Source organism: Chenopodium album, chromosome 7 (assembly GCF_948465745.1).
Source record: "Chenopodium album chromosome 7, dcCheAlbu1.1, whole genome shotgun sequence".
Classification (NCBI taxonomy): Eukaryota; Viridiplantae; Streptophyta; class Magnoliopsida; order Caryophyllales; family Amaranthaceae; genus Chenopodium; species Chenopodium album.
This window is the reverse complement of record NC_137840.1, coordinates 55,905,896-55,927,097: the sequence shown is the minus strand read 5'-3', so window position 1 is coordinate 55,927,097 and position 21,202 is coordinate 55,905,896. Positions and strand designations below refer to the sequence as shown.

The window sequence follows — 21,202 nt, the reverse complement described above, 5'->3', positions numbered from 1 at the left end:
CATAAATTTCCATACTGTCACCTTAATAGTGCAATTCAAATTCCAAATAATTTCTCAATTGTTTCTTTTTTTCTTCATTTCAATGAAATTGTTTTATGAAAGAATAATGGACACACAACCAAAGATTTCTAGGTTAAGTGTGGGATCAGTGGCTATGTATGAAATGTTCCTGGGGTTAAGAAATTGTAATTCTTGAGCTAATCATGGGTAGCATTTCCATATACAACAGCAGGGCTACAAAGGCCAACGGCCACACTCTGATAGCAAGTGAGAGAAACTAGTTATCCTAGACTAGGTAGGACGAAGTTAATTCAGGAGGCTCACACCAAGCAGGTGTGTCAACTAAATTACATGGTTTTTCAAGCAAGAGCTTGCTTTAAATTTTCAACATTATTCTTTCCCATATTTGTTCGATGAAAAGTTCAGGGAACCCCTCTTTTTGAATGGAAATGTGAGATTGTGAGTTTTTTTGGTTCCTTGTTTCTTCCCCTGCTCCTAATCTTACTACAAAAAAGGTAGGGAAAGAGAGCCAAAAGTAGCCCCATTGAACTCTTGTCTAAGTTAAATTTTGATAGAAATAGGCTTCATGTTAGCAGAAATTAGCTGTGCATTACAGTATAGTGGGTCTAGTACTACTAAAGTAGAGTTAGCCTTATTTTTAAGTTAAGAATAACTTATTCAGATAAAATACTCTTCACTGCAGTGTAGAGTGACATACAAACAACCAAAGCTAAGGTTCCTACCCAAAAATAAATAAATAAATCCTAGCAATGCAAAAACGGATTGAATATAAAATAGTGTTGCCCAAAACCCGCAATTCTAAACTTCGTCACATTTGAAAAACTGAGTCAATGAAGTAATGAACATTAGGAACACTTTCATTGATTCTTTTCTGAGACTTTTGAGCTAAGAGCATTCTACAGATTAGAGACATAATGTATACATAAAATGAAAAGAAAAAAAAAAAAAAAAAACACAAATCAATTAACGTCTTTCATTGATTGAATTAAGGATTTGATTGATTCCTCCGAACATTTAAGCTAAGGACATTCCATACAGTAGAGACATAGTAAAACATAAAATGAGAACAATGAATGTAGTTCAGCCAGAGACTCCTTCAAAACCAAACTTTCGACCACTGCCAATAGATTTCACCAATGGAACAAAAGAAACAGAAAATAAGGAAAGAAATTCAAATTAAAAGAGGAATTTCATAGTTGAGTATAGCACTAAGATAATAAGACATCGACCATTCCAACTTCCAAGAAGCTACATAAGTAAACGGAATAACGAATTGCTAAATAAGGATATTAGTGAAGAATAAGATATCACTCAGTGGGGAATGGCGAAAGCAGCAACTTACTGTGGTTACATTACACCACCGTGAAATGACAAATTGGAAACATTGAACTTCATCATGGTAGCAATTTAAGTTTAAGTATTTATACATAAAATAATTTGGATAAAGGCTTTGAAAGAGTAATCCTATTATGAAAAGGAATTAAGTACTAGTGTGTTATGAAAAGATACATCAAAAAATGTGTTTGCTGTACATGAATTTAAAATTTAAATAGCTAAACATGAATAAAATAAAACCTTGTTATGATTTATTTTAGATTCGAGTGCTGTAAATCAACTAAGTGCATCTCCTGTTTACCTTTTGCGCGGGGTTGAAGGCAGATGACTTGTTTGACAAGTACTTGAGTATGATAATCGAGGATTGTCTGAGGACAGCAACGTCTAGCCCAAAATAAAATAGAAATAAAATATTTCTTTCTTCACATAGGTAAATATGAGTATGTTCAAGTGTTCATAATTTTGTGTGAGTTTGAATCAAATTTTAAAGACATGTAAAGAAACTTTATATTATAATTTTCAGTTTTCGTTTTGTTTGATTGATTAAAGAATATGACAGGTTATATAGAGTTAGATGTTTTGGCTTTGTATTATTTCTTTGGTCATAAAAGGGGAGGTAATATTTCCTCATGACCTAAGTTCTGCTTCAGTCCATATCATATGGGTCAACACATGAGTGTGTTGCAATAACTACTTTTTCTTCATAACCTAAGTTCTGCTTCAGCCCATATCATATGGGTTGAGCAAATGAGCGTGTTGCAATAATTACTATTTCTTCAAAACTAAGTTCTGCTTCGCCCATATCATATGGGTTGAGCACATGAGCGTGTTGCATTAACTATACCAACTATTTAAGGATGGAGGTAGTAACATGGTATTTACAATTTTCTAATATGAAATACAAAAGTTGAGCACTAGGAGTGAAAACATTAATGATTCTTATGTTAACCATATCAAGCTTAATAAGTTTGATACATGCAAATTGAGTTTTAAAAACATGTATTGAAGTTGGGCAGTCAAACAAATTGGAAAATAAAGTCACTGTTTCTGAGAAATAAAAAGTTGTATTCTACCCTAAAGACTAAATTAAACCAATATAAAGAGTCGTCACTCACCAACTAATCCAGCTTGAAACATAAGGGACTGAACTTTGACAGAGATCTTCAATCCACTAGAGAGCACAACACAACAGATCAATCACAAACATACAAGACAGAAAGGTAATGCTATAACAGTGAGTAAATAACAAAAACAATCAAGGAAAGTAAACTCGTCAAACCTTCCGTATTGTACTTGAGTTTCTGGAAGTCTTTGACCAAATACCATAGACCTCTCATTCTCCCAGTCAAATGCTGGTTCATATGCACTCAATGGCGACAAACCAAGATGCTACACAAACACCAGAAAAATCACATTAAATAATGACAAAGCATTAATTAGCACACAATATACATTGATACGACACCTCTCCAAACGGTCTTCCGGATGTGCTTGGTGATTCTTCATCAGCAGCATCTTCATTTTCAATTTGTCTGGCCTCAGCTAGATGCATCTCTAAAAGAAAAAAATTAATAACATTAATGTGGTTTTTAGCATTGCATTAAACATTGTGTTTGTTCAATTCGATGTCGATTGAATTCACCTGTTTCAATGTCAGTATCAGGCCCTTCATATATCTGATTTCGAAAACTAGTAGCACCAATGCTCTCATAATGCCCATACTTATTTTCATCTTTAATCCAATCAGCTTTGTAGCATTGCACAAGTTCATGCAAATGTGGCCACTGTTCCACATCCTCGTCGAGCTGAACCGGTCCGTCTCTGAGCCCGGGCAATCGCCTCGGGCCCACAGAAAAATGCCCCAGTTTCATTAAAGGCTTCTACAACACATTAGCAACAAAATTTTGATTCAACTATCAAACAAAGCTCATAAATTTAGTAGAAAAGGTACAAATTCATAGCTACATCCTAAAAATAAAGGCAAATTATTAGACTCAAACATCAAATTAAGCTAATAATTATACTCCAGATTAGTAATTATAACTCAATTAGTTCAAAAATCGAGTTTCGAATTAGAACCCTAAATTGAGTATACTGAGAATTAAATTAATCATAAAAACCTACATTGTGAAATTGATATATGATGATTACAAAAACGAAAGAACATCTTACCTCAGAAGCTGCTTCAATGGAAGATAGAAATCGCTTCAATGGAGAACGTTGAGTTGAGTGCACTTCAAGTGAAACTAAGTGAGTGAGAGAAAAACAGGACAGATCTAGGTTTTTGGTGGGTAACTTTTTCATTTTTTTAATACACTACTTTATTTGACAAATCAAAAAGGCTGTCTGTCTAAAAAAAAAAAAATTAAAAAGAATGATTTCTTAATCTGAGATAAATACTACCTCCGTTTTTATTTAGTTGACGCGTTTTGACTTTAAAAGTATTCACACATCTTTCTTTGACCATGTTTTGTGCTTTATACATAATGAAAAATATAATCACCTGGGATCTTGTTAGATTCTGCACGTTATATACTTTCAAAATATCAACTTTTTATAATTTTTGCTTATCGATAATTAAAGATATATTAATGATTGAATAAGTGCATTGACAAACGTGACTAAAGAAGCGTGTCAACTAAAAAGAAATGGAGGAAGTAATTAATAATAACACCACATTTTGTATCTTTAAAAAAAATTTAATAAATTTAAAAAAAAAAAAAAAAAAACAGCACAGTTTCTAGAGAGCCACAAGGGCAGGGGTGAGAATCGATCCCAAGATCTCCTAGAATCGGAAGAGAAGCTCTAACCACTTGAGCTATCCCTCACTCTCGAACTGACCACATCAATAACCGCTTATACCACGTATATAATAACTAGTGAGTAGCCCGGACGTTGCATCGGGATGTTAGTGTTGTACACGTGCAATTAGTTTTTTTTAAAAATTGTAATTTGTCACCAATTGGTTGTTGGTGTAGTGGTGATTGGGACTACACTTGGTAGGGAGGACTCGTGTTCGATCCCCCGCAACAACAATCGGGAGGGGACTGGAACCTAACCACCCAGAACTGATCCCCGAATCCGGATTAGCCCAAAGGGTCAACCGGGTAGAACACCAAAAAAAAAAAAAAATTGTAATTTGTCAAACTAAAATTGAGTTTTTTTTTTTAAAGTATTTTTTTTAATTGAACCTTGTGGTTTGCACTTATATAATTTTTTTTTTTTTTTTTTACATATTAATAACATACTTGATAATTGGTATAGATGGTGAAATAGTTTGATGTGGCACAACTAAAGAAGAATTACGTGGCACATTGGCGTGTTTAGGATCGCCTTTTAATATAGAAAGTATAGATATAGATATATAGATATAGATCTTGTGCATACACGGATAGTAGTAAGATTTTTATTTAACTTATTAATTCAAAGATTACTATAATTAAACTTTAAAGCATGAAATTAAATTAATTGATACGTAAGTATGTACAATCTCACATTTTCTAATAAATTGTACATCAGTACCAACATTAATTTTATAAGAAAAAAAGTTGTGGGAAATTCTATATGGTAGCCTCATGGTTTTAATTTTTTTACGTGGAAGACGAAGTTTTTTTCTACTCTCTTAAGTGGCACTCAAGAATCACAAATTTGATTCAAGTGACCTAATTATCATTAAATGGCCTTACCAACTACTAAATGGCTCATTTTCTAACTAAATTACACAAAAAGACTAACCTACCCCCGAGTTAAGTGATTCCCTCCCCTTTATCATGAGTTTCCCGCCCCTATCATGAAATCCCTCTTTATATATTCCTTCCCTCTTCCAAATCTTGTGTTAGGGTTTCGTATCAATTATCAATCTCCAAAAACGTTAGCACCATGAATTTTCATGGAGTTTCTTCAAGGAAGAGGGGCACAAATGATAGAAGTTTCAATTAGGTAAGGATGAAGCACTTCGGAGGTGACTAGATTTCGGGGGATTAGATCGAAACCCATCTCAAGGATGTAATACCCTATATTTTTATACGTATTTCTAATTTAAATAGTATTTCTCAAAGTATTTAAATAAGTTGAAATCAATTATTTATGGGTTTTAATTAATTTAAAGAGTTTTATTAAAAGTCTAATTTATTTATTTGATAATTTTGAAATAATTCATTTTATAATTTAAAAATATTAGGGCATATGATTTTATAAAAGATAATTTTTAAAGTCAATGACATTTAAAGTAAAGTCAAATTGTATTTTAAATAGGAAAGGGATCATTAAGGGTAGGAAAGGAATTTTAGAAAAGAGGGTTTTAAGAGAGGGTATAAATTAGGGCTGAGCAAAACTACCCGAAAAACCAAAAACCCTACCCGAAAAACCGATCCGCAACCGTTCCGAAAATTAGGGTACCCGATCCGATAACCATAACGGTTCGGGTATCCGTTCCGATAATTTGTTATCGGGTATGGTTACGGGTATCATTTTAAAATTAACATTTACCCGATCCGATCTGATAAGCATTTTTTTTTTTGCTTTTTTCCCTACTTAAATCTATTAATCTAAATCTAAACTTTTACTTTACTTCATAATCACTTTATAATATCAATGATTAGTAATATTATTAATAATTTGGTTAAGATCATATGGTATTGTTTTTAATTAGTCGTAAATTATATCATAATAACTACATAATTAAGTTTTATTATCATTATTGGATATCTTATTGGGTACCCGATAACCGATCCGAAAATCTGGGTACCCGAACTTATCGGTTCCGATTATGGGTATCACTTTTAGTGATTTTGGTTATCAGCTACCCGAACCGTTAGTACTAACGGTACGGGTACCCGTCCCATGCTCACCCCTAGTATAAATACCCCATATGAGCAAAATCAACCTTTGCCCAAGGTGGTGAATACCCAAAGGTAACTCTCTCTCTCTCTCTCTCTCTCTCTCTCTCTCTCTCTCTCTTTTCTTATTTTCTCTTTCTCTCTCTTATTTTCCCCTTCCTCTTTATTTATTTATTTATTTATTTTAATTCACCACCACCACCACCACCAACACACACACGATGGCCGCCTGCCACCACCACCACAGCAAGCTGTCGCTGGCGACAGCAGCGGTCGTGGGAAGTGGCGCCAGCCACCTTCCTTTTCCCCCCTTGTGCGTGTGTGTGTGTGATAAAAAATAAAATCTTCCTTTCTATTTTAATCCTTCATCAAATTAATTATTTTGGGTTTTGTGATGATTTTATGATGTTTGATTATAAGTATGATGTAAATAAACTTTCAATTTGGTTTTGAATTAAAAAGCCCCAAATTGAAAACCCTAGGTTTCTAAATTATTGTATATTTTTTTTATTATAGGTGATTTAAATTATTTGAATAGGTATTTTAAAACATATTTACAGAACATTTTGATGATTTAATAAAGCTGGAAATTTTGTTAGTAAGCCATAATTAAATTTCTTGAAGGAATTTTTTACTACTCATTAATTGGGATTAAAGCAAAGGGTTTTAAATTAAATTTCAGTTTGTTTTAAATAATTTATGAGTGAAATAAGGAGTATATATATTGCTGGAAATTTGTGTGGAGTAGATATTAATACCTCTTTGTAATTTTGGATTTGTAGGAGTTTTGCAAGTGAGTGCTTTTGTGTAATCGTGGCTATTTTGAGATCATATTTAAGGTACGTTCGTGTACTTGGTATTTATTGATGATGTAGAAACATGCTAGAACTTGAAAAATGAACTCCAAGTAGCATCATGATAGGTTTTGATTGGAATTTGTTATTTGGTTGATGTTGGTGATTGAATTATGAAGCATGGTTTATTTGTGATGAATTAGTGAATGGAAATAATTATATTGACATGTTGAGTATAAACCACACTTTTATTATTGGCATGATTGCAAGCATGTTTAATTAAATTAAATATTTAATTTGGTTTGGAATATAAAAAAAAGGAATTTTATTATGGTTCATATAATTTTTATTAATGCTATATGAGCATGATAAAGAGCTATTTAAGTGTCAAAGGACACATGGATTAAATTACATTTGTTGTGCCTATGTACACTTAAGGTGTTTCCAACACCGAGGGGTAGGAGTTGTGGCGCATTATTCGTTTAAGTTGTCTTTGACACCGAGATAGATTAAAAAGGATTCAACATTAAAAGTTATGTGGTTACTAATTATTCAAGAATTAATTTGGTATGATCTATTGCTTGTATAATTATAATGTTTGGTTATTGCTATGGTTTGTGAGTCATCACCAAGTAAAATAATATGTAAATAACATAAAGTAAAAGAGATTTTGCACCAAAACTCTTATAACATATATACCTTGAGTATGAACATATGAGGGGTAGTTATGCGACTTTATATTTGACTATAACTTCTACTGGGAGTACAGGACGCTGTATATTCTTTTTTTTATTATGCGCAGGAATTCCGCCACGTACGAGTAGTTTATTTTATACTAGCACGATTAGCTCTCGTATTAGTACCCCTTTATTTGGGGCAGGTTAGGGGGAAACCCGTTCAATGCGTAATCAAGCTAAATAAATAATTTAGTCATGTAGCAAATGTTCATGTTGTATGTTGTATGATTGAAAAGAGGGGCAACAAGGTAAGTTGTGTGATTGATAAGACTAAAGCATGATAGTGTGTTCTTTACGCTTATGTACTCAGCTTAGCTGATTATATGTTTGTTTGGCCTTGTCTTTACCTTAGCCCTACGACGACCTATTTCTAATGGTAAGTAGTGGGGACAATAGAGAGAAGCATTTCAGGTGATGAAGCATATTCATGATGGGCATGAGTGAAGAGCGAATCATGCTTAGCTTTCATAAGATTACGATGTGGTTTATTGCTTTAACTATTATATTATATTATGCTAATAAGACTAACACAAAGGTTTTTAAGTATTCAGTTGGTTTAATAAGGGCCTAAAATGGTTCCAAGTTGTAGGTGGATCACGTTTGACTTTGGTTTGACTTTACTTTTGTTTGGTTAGACTTTTAAGTTGACTTGTTTTGGAACGGTTTTGAAAAGAGTCTTCTGTTGCATATCTTTGAAATTTGCTTTAGCCATTTTCACGGTGGCGGTTATGTCTTAGATTTTCCTAATTCGTATTTTAAAAAGAGCAAACAAGGTATTTTAAAGGAAAGGAATTTCTAGGGTGTTACAAATGAAGTCTTCTAGAATACAACGGTGATGAAGGTGATGTTGTTGGCGGAGGTTTGTGGTGAGGAAGGGAGTTAATGAAATTGAAAGCGCCTTCTAGAATACAACGGTGATGAAGATGATGTTGTTGGTGGAGGTTTTGGTGAAGAGAGGAGTTAATGAAAATGAAGGGGGTATCAATTTAGGAATGGTGAGAAGGTGAAGAGGGTAGAGGAGGAGAGGAGAGAGAGGATGATGATGATGATGCATGGTGGTGGTGGGGTGGAGGAGGAGGAAGGTGATGTTGGGACAGAGTTGGTAAGACAAGAAGGTGGTCGTTAAGGAATGGAGTGAAGGAGTTCTGTCTTCGATAAGTGCAATTACTAGATATATCAAGGATCACTGTTATGGAGATAATAAGTTCGTTCTTTTGGGTCGTCATTATCTGTTGCTAGACTATGATTATTGATCTTTGGGCTAGTCAAATAGTCCAAAGCCCATTAGAATGGATCCTATGAGGTCACACAACAAAGGTATTGGGTTAAGCAAGTTAGGGGCCCATTTTATGGGCCTCATGAACAAGTAACTAATCATGAATTGGATTGGGCTATCATAGTTAGATTAGAGTTAGGATTTGGGCTTTGTCATGAACTCTTATTTAGAGATGAGATCTATAAATAAGGTCCCTGCCTAGGGTTGTATGACACAACACAATTAATAGTTAATTGTGTACCAAGCAACCAGTAATCCCAAAACCTCTCTCTCTCTCTCTCTCTCACTCTCTCTCTCTCTCTCTCTGTGTGTGTGTGTGTGTGTGTCACACGCCTATCTCCTCCCCCCTCGTGGTGGTTCGTGATTTGTTCGTTGCTCGTTCTTCTCCATAGAAGGTCAATTGAACTGTTCGATTGCGACTAACTAGCATTAGTGGAGGTCTTAATCTGTGCCTGTGGACCAAATAGAGGAATCACGCTTGAGGTTCTTTATCTCCCTTGTTCTTGTTCGATCGCACGTGGAATCACGCTTCAAAGGTATTAATTCTAATTCTTTATGTGTTATGCATGATCTTGGGATTAGGTACTATATGAATATGATTCATGTTTTCCGCAATCGCACCTATAAACTCCTTCAGTGGTATCAGTTAGCCTATGCATGTACATATATTGAATATTAATTCTTTGATAGTCCACAATGTTTATTCAATTAGGAGGGAGAATAATTTAATTATGGGTCAATTATTATTTTAAATGTGATTTAACAATATAAAATCATTAAAAGTTGTTTAATTTGCTCCAAATTAGCCTTCAAGTGATCCGAATTTTGCCCTAAAGCACTCGAATTTTTCGACCCCCTCACCCTAAATTCGAAAACAAAATCGAAACTACAACCCTAAGTTGTAGAATTTTGTGTTTTAGTTTTGATTTAATTTTGATAATTATATGTTTAAAGAATTTAATCTATTTGATTTCATGTTAAATTATGAATTTTTCATGATTAAATTATTTAATTTAAAAGTTAAATTGAATTGAGGATTAAATTCATGAAGAACCCTAATTTTGAAATTGAATATGATTTAATTTTAAAACTAAATGGACCACATTATTTTTATTTTAATAAAATGTTTTGTTTTAATTAAAAAAATCATAAATATAAAAAAAAAGGGTTTTAGGGTGCGACAGCCGCGGCTGGGTGGCGCTGCCACGGCGACTGCCGCACCGGGGGTGGTCCAGGAGGGAGGGCGGGCTGGGTAGAAGTCGAACAAGAGCAGCACAACAGTGCACCACCAACTGTGTGTGCTGCTGCTGTTCTTGCGTCGCTGCAGGGCAGCGTACACCACAAGGTGTACGGCCACCGTGGCCGGCTCCGGCTGGCCACACCACGGTGGCTGGCGCAAGTTTCATTAAAAAAATTATTATTTTATTTATTTTGGATAAAAAAATCAGATTTCAAAATTAAAATTAAAAGGATAAGTTTTGGTTTTGAAAAGATAACTAACAAAATTAAAGTTGTTATTTTTGTTAAGATAATTATGTAGCAAAAGATTCTATTTGGATAATGATTGAGTTAATGAGATTATCCCATAATTATTTTGGATAATAATTGAATTAAAATTATGTGATTGGCTAGCAATTAGTATAGAATCTCCTAAATTAGTTAGGATAACCATGGAAAATAAATATGATTTATCTTCCATAACTAAAATATGATTTGATTATATCTATTACCTTAAATAAAATATATGATAATTTATGGTTGGTTAGAAATAATATATGATATTATCTAATTGCAATAATTAATTAATTAAAATATGATATATTTTGTGCCATGTTTCCTTAATTATGATCATTCGATGTTGTAGTTTAGGAAAGCATGATGATTGATTTATTATGTGGCACTTTATAATAAATGATATTATTTATTGCTATGTATAGACTAGTATGGCCCATAGATTCTAAATACAATCTGCGCATCGTTTCGTATTTTTGTAATCTCTACGTACTGTTAAGTATTTTTGTAATTTATTTTATTTTATTTAAGTAGTAGATAGAATAGAGTAGTATTACAGGTTGCAGTTGATCCAAGAAGCCAATGGAGTGAAGGCCCAAAGGAGCCAAATGGATGAGATCCATGAAGATTCAAGTGGGAGCCTTTATTGCTTTATTACTTTTCTTAGGATTAAGGGGTCATACTATGTCATGTTTTATTTATGCATTAGTAGATTATGCATGTTAGATTTTATTTATGTTGATTGATGATGCGTTAGAGTTCACTAAATAATCACAACATAATAAATTTAGGTCCCAGAAATATTGAGGTAGCTTTTCCAATTAAATACCCAACAATCCTTTAATCGTGGGTGATGGGTCGGCCTCAGCAGAGCGTCACTTGTTATTTTAGGCATTGTGGGGTAGATCACGTTCTACATATTTAATTGGTTATACTCAACAAGGTTACCTAAAGGGTTTTAGAACCTTGAAGCTAAGGGTAATAATTAAACATGTGATGGGTAATTATTCAACCAAGAATTACAAAGAGTTGTAATTAGTAAAGAGTTTACTCACTTTGAAAATGTAATGCTTGATGGTAGGGCCTCAGTCCGGTCAACTATTACACAAATAAAGGGTCTTGTCATTTAATTCAATAGGGATCATTTTAACATTGAATAAATGCTTTAAAGTTACCAATAATTAATATCGCTTATGGTACTTTAAATTTATTAAACATAATTATTGAACTTTGCGTCGTTTTGTTTTTGTTTGTAGATGAATAACCATAACGACAACACTATTTTGCCAACGAAACTTAATTTAAGGCTGAATCTCATAAACTTCAGGGAATGGGAAAACGAGTTGAGAAAAGTTCTCACAAGCCATGGGCTTGAATCTCGTTTATATATACCTATTGAGAGCGTGTACACTAAGGGTTAAAAAGCTAAAAGGCATGCTGAAATTGTTTCAGATGTAGAGAAAATCAGAACACTCATTTTAGAATCTATTCCAAGTTGTTGGAAAAGAAGATTCAGGCACTATGAGCTAACCAACTTGCATAAATGTCTTCGTGCTTTCTGTCGAGGTGGCATTGGGGCATTAGGAAGTGGAGGATTCAAAGATCATAATGTAAGAGAGGTCGTTAATTCGATCCCTCAGATTTACTATTCCCGGACTGACATCATTAGGTATGAGGCTTACAATGTTCATTTTAAGATAATGGCTAAGAAACTCATGCCTGGTAAGGACCCATGTCACTGAAATGATTGATTTTCTCAATCAAATGGACGTCCTTGGGAAACCGTTCGATGATGACTCCGAGCATGACATAATCTTGTTTTCACTCCCCGATGGTTTTGATATAGTTAGGCTCACTCATAATGAAGAGGGCTCGACTGTGACATTAGTCAACCTTTTACTCAACCATGATGAGGAGTACCTGAAAAGGAGACAAAGAAAATGCTTCTATTGTGGTGATTGGCTTCGCCATACACCAGGGTGTCCCCATTATACACTAGTGAAAACTGAAGGTAAGGAGTTACTTGATGTTTTTATTGTAGAAATAAATCTTACTTCTTCTTCAACTTGGGTATTCGATACCGGTTGTGGAGCTCACATTGTTAATAACATGCATACAGGGCCTTAGAGGAAGTAGGAAGCTAGCAAAAGGAGAAGTCACACTCCGAGTAGGAAATGGAGCAACAGTTGCTGCACTTGCTATTGGAGATTATCATTTGAGACTTCCTTCTGGTTTACTTTTGGTTCTTAATAAATGTTATTATGTTCCAACAATTACCAAGAACATTATTTCAGTTCCTATTTTAGATACTGAAGATTTTTCTTTTGAAATAAGAGACAAGTGTTGTTTTATTTCCAAAGAAAATATGTTATATGCTAAAGAAAAATTAATTAATGGTTTGTATGTCTTAGACTATACAACTCATGTCTACAACATAGATCATAAAAAGCAAAGAACAAATGGTTCAAACCCAACTTACCTATGGCATTGTAGGCTTGGACATATTAACCAAAAGCGCATCCAAAAATTAAATAAGGATGGACTCCTTTCAACATTTGATTATGAATCATTTGAAAATTGTGAGTCATGCTTTCTTGGTAAAATGACTAAGTCACCCTTTACGGGTGTAGGTGAAAGAGCAAGTGACCTTTTGGGACTCATACATACGGATGTGTGTGAAACAATGAGTTCAAAAGCTAGGGGTCAATATAGATACTTCATTACTTTAACTGATGATTTAAGTAGATTTGGATATGTTTACTTAATGAAGCAGAAGTTGGAAGTCTTTGAAAAGTTCAAAGAATTCCAGAATGAGGTACAAAACCAACTTGGGAAAACAATCAAGGCATTACGATCTGATCGTGGTGGTGAATATTTAACCCAAGAATTTGATGAACATCTGATTAATTGTGGAATACTTTCACAATTAACTCCTCCAAGGGTGCCACAGTTAAATGGGGTGTCAGAAAGGAGGAATAGGACCTTAGTAGATATGGTACGGTCCATGATGAGCTTTACTGATTTACACATATCATTCTGGGGATATGCACTAGAAGCAGCTGCCAGAGTACTGAACAGAAGCTCGTCCAAAGCAGTTGAAAAGACACCATATGAGATATGCAATGGAAAGGTTCCAAGTTTGTCTTTTCTCAAGATTTGGGGATGTGAAGCCTATGTAAAACGTTTACAAAGCGACAAACTACACCCGAAATTAGACAAATGTTTCTTTGTGGGTTACCCTAAAGCGATAAAAGGGTATTACTTCTACAATCTCGCAGATGACAAAGTGTTTGTTTCTCGCGATGGTGTCTTTCTAGAAAAGGAATTCCTCTCTAGAAAGACAAGTGGGAATAAAGTAGTTCTCGAAGAAATTCAAGACGAGCAACAATGGATGTGGATAACACCACGTCAGAGGCGAGGGCGCATAATCATGCGTCGGAGCAAGCTAATTCAACTAGCGAGACTCCTATCTTCCCACTTGAATCTAATTCTTGCGAAAATCTTCAAAGAGTTGAAGAGAACATTTCTATTATTGCTCCTACCCCACGTAGGTCTACCAGAATCAGAAACAAACAGTTTGTTGAAGTTTTGTAACTGAGGATTATGAAATCTTCTTATTAGAGAATGAGGAACCTTCTACCTACAAGCAAGCTTTGACGAGCCCCAACTCAAATGAATGGTTTGAGGCCATGAAATCCGAAATGGAATCGATGTCTGAAAATGCTGTGTGGACCCTGGTGGACTTGCCTAATGGGGTAAAACCTATTGGTTGCAAGTGGGTTTACAAGATTAAAACAGACAAGGATGGAAATGCCTACATCTATAAAGCAAGACTGGTTGCAAAAGAATACAAACAGATTCATGGTATTGACTATGATGAAACCTTTTCTCCAGTAGCAATGCTTCAGTCCATTCGGATTCTTCTAGAGATTGCTGCACTTTTCGATTACGAAATTTGGCAGATGGATGTCAAAACCGCCTTCTTGAATGAGTTCTTGATGGAGGAAGTGTATATGACACAACCTGAGGGTTTTGAAGATCCAAAAAATCCTAGAAAGGTATGCAAACTTCAGAAATCCATTTATGGATTGAAGCAAGCATCAAGGAGTTGGAACCTTTGTTTTGATGAAGAAATCAAATAGTTTGGTTTTCTCAAAAGCGAAGAGGAACCTTGTGTATACAAGAAGTCCAGTGGGAGCATCATAGTTTTCTTAGTCTTGTATGTAGATGACATACTTCTCATGGGTAACGACATACCAATGCTTGAGTCAGTCAAGGACTGGTTGAAGAGTTATTTCTCCATGAAAGACTTGGGTGACGCCGAGTACATTTTGGGAATCAATATTCATCGAGACAGGTCACGAAGGATGATTGGGCTGAGTCAAGAGACTTATATTGATAAGGTTCTTGATAAGTTCGAGATGTCAAAATCCAGGAGAGGATTTCTCCCCATGTCTCATGGCATTACGCTCAGTAAATCTCAATGTCCGGTTACACCAGACGAGATGAGACGTATGGCGATTATACCTTATGCTTCGGCAGTAGGGTCGATAATGTATGCCATGATTTGTAGAAGGCCGAATGTTTCATATGCTCTAAGCATGTGTAGCAGATTTCAGGCAAATCCAGGAGAAGCACACTGGACAACTGCCAAGAACATCCTTAAGTAGTTAAGAAGGACTAAAGGAATGTTTCTAGTATATGATGGCGAAGATGATTTGGTTGTCAAAGGTTATACGGATGCGAGTTTCCAAATAGACAGGGATGATTTTAAATCCCAGTCTGGATACATCTTCTGTCTCAATGGAGGAGTAGTAAGCTGGAAGAGTTTGAAGCAAAGCACTGTCGCAGACTCTATGACAGAATCAGAGTATTTGGCTGCTGTTGAAGCAGCTAAGGAAGCATTTTGGATAAAGAAGTTCCAAACTAAGCTGGATATCGTACCAAGTGCTCAAAAGGGAATCGAGTTGCATTGTGACAACAATGGCACCATTGCTCAATCAAAGGAGCCTAGGTCACACTTCAAATCCAAACATGTTGAGAGGAAGTATCACCTCATTCGAGAGATCGTTAGCAGAGGAGATGTCAAGATGTGCAAAGTTCATACGGATGAGAATGTCTATGATCCACTTACTAAACCCCTTCCATTGCCTAAGCATGAGAAGAACACTAGTGCAATTGGATTGAAGCTAATGATGTAATTGAAGTTAATGATGTAATTAAAGTTGTATTTGTTTTTGAGAAAAACTTATTACATATGTAATACATTCATTTGCAGAATTATGTTTAATCAGAAATTTATCGTTTCTCTTATTTAATTATGGTTTTCGATATTAAATAAAATTTCCAAAATAATTATGGATTGATGGGCTCATTTGGTTAGTTTATTTAAATAACCTGGTGAATGAAACCCCACAGGTGAACTTAATTCATATATTATTTAAGTTCCTATTTCGGAATCATTAAACTGGGCATACATGATTTCAATAAATGGACTAACATGTAAGATTGATTGGATAGCGCAGTTTCATGGGCTATAAGAGCGTAGTGATGCTCGGTTAATCACATGGATATGCATGAATAATGATGCATGATCGAACAATAGACCTACTTTGAAGCTCAAGTATAGAGTTTCCGGATATATTAGTGGATTCCTTTGACACGAGTGGAACATTGATTTCATTCAATGACTGATGTAACTGTGTACATTCAAACGTCTTCCCGTAACTGGAGATTATAAAGGGTGTTTCCTAGTTACCTCATGATTTGAGTGGGATCCTTGGTTGCCACAAGATTGGATTGAGTCTACCTATTTAATTAGGAATGTGTCTTGGCCCCTTGAGGAGGGAGAATTCAGAAAATGTATGGCCGTACTCAAATGGATTACAAAGTAATCATTTGTTTTGTAATTCTAACTCAGTTTCTCAAGAAAAGATTTGTAGATTAATATGATCACGACATTAGATGCAATCATATTATCAAATCAACACACATTGACTTAAGGAATTTGAATATTGTGCACTTGTCTTAGACAAGTGGGAGATTGAAGGACTTTTGTCTTCGATAAGTGCAATTACTAGATATATCAAGGATCACTATTATGAAGATAATAAGTTCGTTCTTTTGGGTCGTCATTATATGTTGCTAGACTATGATCATTGATCTTTGGGCTAGTCAAATAGTTCAAAGCCCACTAGAATGGATCCTATGAGGTCACACAACAAAGGTATTGGGTTAAGCAAGTTAGAGGCCCATTGATGGGCCTCATGAACAAGTAACTAATCATGAATTGGATTGGGATATCATCGTTAGATTAGAGTTAGAATTTGGGCTTTGTCATGAACTCTTATTTAGAGATGAGATCTATAAATAAGGTCCATGCCTAGGGTTGTATGACACAACACAATTAATTTAATAGTTAATTGTGTACCAAGCAACCAGTAATCCCAAAACCTCTGTGTGTGTGTGTGTGTGTGTGTGTGTGTGTGTGTGTGTGTGTGTGTGTGTGTCACACGCCTATCTCCTCCCCCCTCGTGGTGGTTTGTGATTTGTTCGTTGCTCGTTCTTCTCCATAAAAGGTCAATTGAATTCGATTGCGACTAACTAGCATTAGTGGAGGTCTTAATCTGTGCTTGTGGACCAAGTAGAGGAATCACGCTTGAGGTTCTTTATCTCCCTTGTTCTTGTTCGATCGCACGTGGAATCACGCTTCAAATGTATTAATTCTAATTCTTTATGTGTTATGCATGATCTTGGGATTAGGTGCTATATGAATATGATTCATGTTTTCCGCATTCGTACCTATAAACTCCTTCATGGAGGAGAGATAATTAAAGGATTTTTTCTTATTTTTTAATATTTTTGTTAAATTTAAAAAAAAAAAAATACTTGAAGAGCAGATAACTAGTCAATTGGGCCTAATAAAATTGAGCCCCCAAAGTTTGGATAATTTAGGAATAATGCAGAGGTTTGATTAATATAATTAAAATGGGGACAAAGTAGCGTTGATCAAAGTCAGTACGGCCCGCTGGCTTGGCTCAAATTTGGTAGGATTTGTGGTAGATTTTTCGGCCCTAACCGATAGCACAACACACATCAGTAAGTCTTTGCATTCATTGTCTAACCCAACCCCGAAATAGGGACCGCCCAAAGCCAAGCAGATGTGTGATCTCCCTGGTGCGATTTTGTAACACCCTCAAATCTCCCTCTATGGAAATACCAGTATAATACGTATAATTATACCATAGAGATAGACTTAGTCGTATTACTGCCGTGTGATTACGCAAGGCTCCTCAAACTTACTAACTAAATCAATACTTTGCAGAGGAAACTCAAAACTCTTCTTTATTAATAATAACTATAAATAGAAACCAATGTCATGAGTAATCAAATTAAATACAAGACCAAAACTCCTAATTGATGAAACCAAATCCCGGGACTCCAATGCATTAATTTATTCACTCCACCTGAAATAACATTGCTTACCATTATGGTAAACAGGGCGAACCAAAACAAATAAGAAGTACGGGTTAGCAAAATATGCTAAGTACGATAAGTGCAAGATAATTAAACTCAATTTATTTGCAAACATGCTTTTGAAATCAATTCCAATAATTAATCCAATAATTCCAACTCATGATTCAAAACCGATTCTCGATTTTCCAATATCCATAACCAATAAAACCAATACCAATTATTTAAAACCAATTCCTCATATTAAAAACCAATTGCTCATAATAAACCAATAAAACCAATAAAACCAATTCCTCTCCCAAGTGTGCACACCCCCCCAAGCTAGTCTCCTTATGTTACAAGGCTATTCTTGAGGAAAGAGTCGGTCATACAAAGTCTAAGGCCTTATCAATAAACCAAATCCGCATAGTGGGATTACTAAAAAGCTTATAAAGCATAAATAATAAATTAATTCAATTATTCATTAAATCCTCTTTTAAATCCAATAATTCCAATTAATTCAAACTCCTTTATTAAATTCAACATGCTTTCAATAACAAACCTTTTTAAAACATGAATAATAATTTTAATCATTCAAAACATGATTTAAAATTAATGCCTCAATTTAATTATTAAAACCAATCATTTAAACATACTTTTATTTCATAAATCATAATCCAATTCAATTTAATTCAATCATCACAAAAACATTCAAACATGCTTAGCTTATTCAACCAATCACTTTCAAGGTATCTAGCCACCTAACGTACCTTGATCCTCGCTTAGCCAAAATCACCTCAAAAGAACCCTCAAGTAGCTTGATCAAAAACACCCTACAAATAAATATAACCTTAATCAATATAAGGTTAACAAATAATCACAAATAATTAAATTAAAACATCCCAACTATATGTACATGAACCTTAAAATTATTTTCTCAAGAACATAATCAAAATCTTATTTTTATTTAATTAAAACCATTTATTATAATTTTATAAACTCCCCATAATATAAATAATTAATTAAATAAGAAGAAAGGAGAAAAGAAAATAAAAACCGAAGAAGAGAAGAGCAAGGAGTGGCAGCAGCAGGCGGCTGCCGCGGCTGGTGGTGGTCGACGATGGCGGTAGGTGGCGCCGGGAGTGGTGGTTGTGGTGGTGCTCGGTGGTGGCGCAAGGGAGGAGAAAGAAAATAAAAAAAGGAGAAAAGAAAAGGAGAGAAAATGATTAATTAGAGAATTTGAGAGAAAAATTATGAGAATTGTGTGAGTGTTTGATCATGAAATAAAGGGGTATTTATAGGCTAGCATGTGTATGAATTATGGTAGAAAAATGTAGGAAGAATTATGGTAAGTAGGGTTTAAGGGATTACTTGGAGAGGTGAATAAAAGAATTTAGGAAAGTTTTAATATTAAGGTGATTGTTTTTAATTGAATATGGAAGGTATATATGTCATGAAAATTAATAAGGTAAGAGGGATTACTTGGAGAATAATCAAGGAGAATGAATGGCAAGAAAATATGAGGATTAGATATTAAAAAGATGGAGAATTAGAATTAAGGAAAATTAGAGATTTTAAGGAGATAATTAAAAATACAAATTACCAAAATAATTTTCCTATAATCCACTTGGGGTGGTCGAAATTTTTTGAGCTTTCCTAAGGGCTTGTTCACATTTACTGAAATGAGCTGAACTAAACTGAATTGATTGGAGATGAACTGAACTGAACTAAGCTGAAATGAATATTTTATGAGAGAGGGAAATTAAGAGCTGAACTGAACTAAACTAAACTGATTGGAGCTTAACTGAATTGAACTAAACAAAACTGATTGGAGCTGGACTGAACTAAACTGAACTGAAATTAAGTAAATGTGAACAGGCCCTTAGCTCATATTTTTGGCCCTCCTCCTTGGTGTATAGGAAATTATTTTGCTAGTTTTAAGGAATTAAAAATAATTGTGTAAATAATATTTATTGTATAAAATAATTATGTAATCCCCCGTATTTTTAAATATGTTATAAATAAAATTTAATTTTATTTATAATATTTATTTGTATTTTTCCATAATTTAATTTCAAATTATTCAAATTATTAATCTGGGTTGAAAATTATTTGAACAAATTATTTTATGCACCTTTATTCTACATTTATGTCCAATCAAACAAGCCTAACCCATTTGTTTACTTAATTGACCCATTATTTTTATGAGGCCCTATCTTTCTTTTTACCCTACAATAATTATCTCCTATAAATACCCCATGAATCTCTAAAAATTTCCCACACAAAAAGGTTAGTCTTATTTTCATCCTCCTTTGTTTCATTATTTTGCTTAATGTTAATTTAATTGTTTTGGGTTTTGATTTTAGTATAAAGATTATATTTTCAGTATCAAATTATATTTTGATGGTATAAAGATTATAAATTTCAGATTATATTTATGTTATAAATTTTCATATTTTATGAATTATAAACCTAGGTTTTTAATTATTGAAAATCATGATTTTAGGGGTTTTATAAACAATTGATTTAGGGCTTTTATAGTAATGATGTTTTGAAATTTTGGTGATTATAACTAATGATTATTTTAACTTAATTCCATTATTTTGAACACTTAAATTCGTGTTTTAATTTTTAGATTTTCGTTCGTTAATATTAATCCCATTTTAATCCGATCAGGTTCTGAACTCATCCGAATTTGATAAAAAAAAGTAGTGTTTTTCATGTGGAAACAATGTTTTAAGAAAGACCCTCTCGTGGCCACAAACTCATCCGGTTTTGATAAAAAAGTAGTGAGCACCACCCTCTCGTGGCCAAATTCAGCATCTAAATATGATTTTCGGGCAGTTTTCGATTTTAACGAAGGTTTTTTATACTTAAAATATTATCCTTGAGTTTGATTGATAAAATTAATTATGTTTAAAATTTAATTAAGCATAAATATATGTTTTTATTGAATTTTTAAGTGTTGGAAATAGTTTCTAAGTACTACTTTTGATGTTTTATAAAGAGGGTTTAATCACCCATTAAAAGGGAGATTATTAGGAGTTTTTAAATAATTTTAAGATATTTATTAAACTTTAAACTTGCTGTAATTTCACGTATAAGAGTGTATTTTAAGGTTTTTATGATAAAAATTTAAAGAACTATATATAAGCCTTTAATTTTGACTAAAGCGAAGGTTTTAAAGTGTTGTTTGATTTGGATTTTAAAGATTTTAAAGTAAGTTAGTATTGCTGT

General features: G+C 33.9%; 1 protein-coding gene across 2 annotated transcripts in view; it reads right to left on the bottom strand.

Annotated features, from left to right (window-relative positions):
- The window catches only part of LOC145639077 (guanine nucleotide exchange factor SPIKE 1-like), a 28,506-nt gene extending 24,704 nt beyond the window's left edge, over positions 1–3,802 (bottom strand). The window contains exons 1-5 of one of the 2 annotated variants that reach the window (XM_081690213.1): positions 3,529–3,802; positions 2,999–3,236; positions 2,822–2,910; positions 2,636–2,745; positions 2,472–2,527 (exon numbers count right to left, since the gene is read on the bottom strand). In XM_081690213.1, the coding sequence (XP_081546339.1) occupies positions 2,472–2,527; positions 2,636–2,745; positions 2,822–2,910; positions 2,999–3,236; positions 3,529–3,660 (625 nt within the window). In that variant the 5' untranslated portion in view covers positions 3,661–3,802. The remainder of the gene's footprint in view (positions 1–2,471; positions 2,528–2,635; positions 2,746–2,821; positions 2,911–2,998; positions 3,237–3,528) is intronic. The other variant, XM_081690214.1, reaches the window with a different exon arrangement.
- Between the last annotated feature and the right edge of the window lie 17,400 nt (positions 3,803–21,202).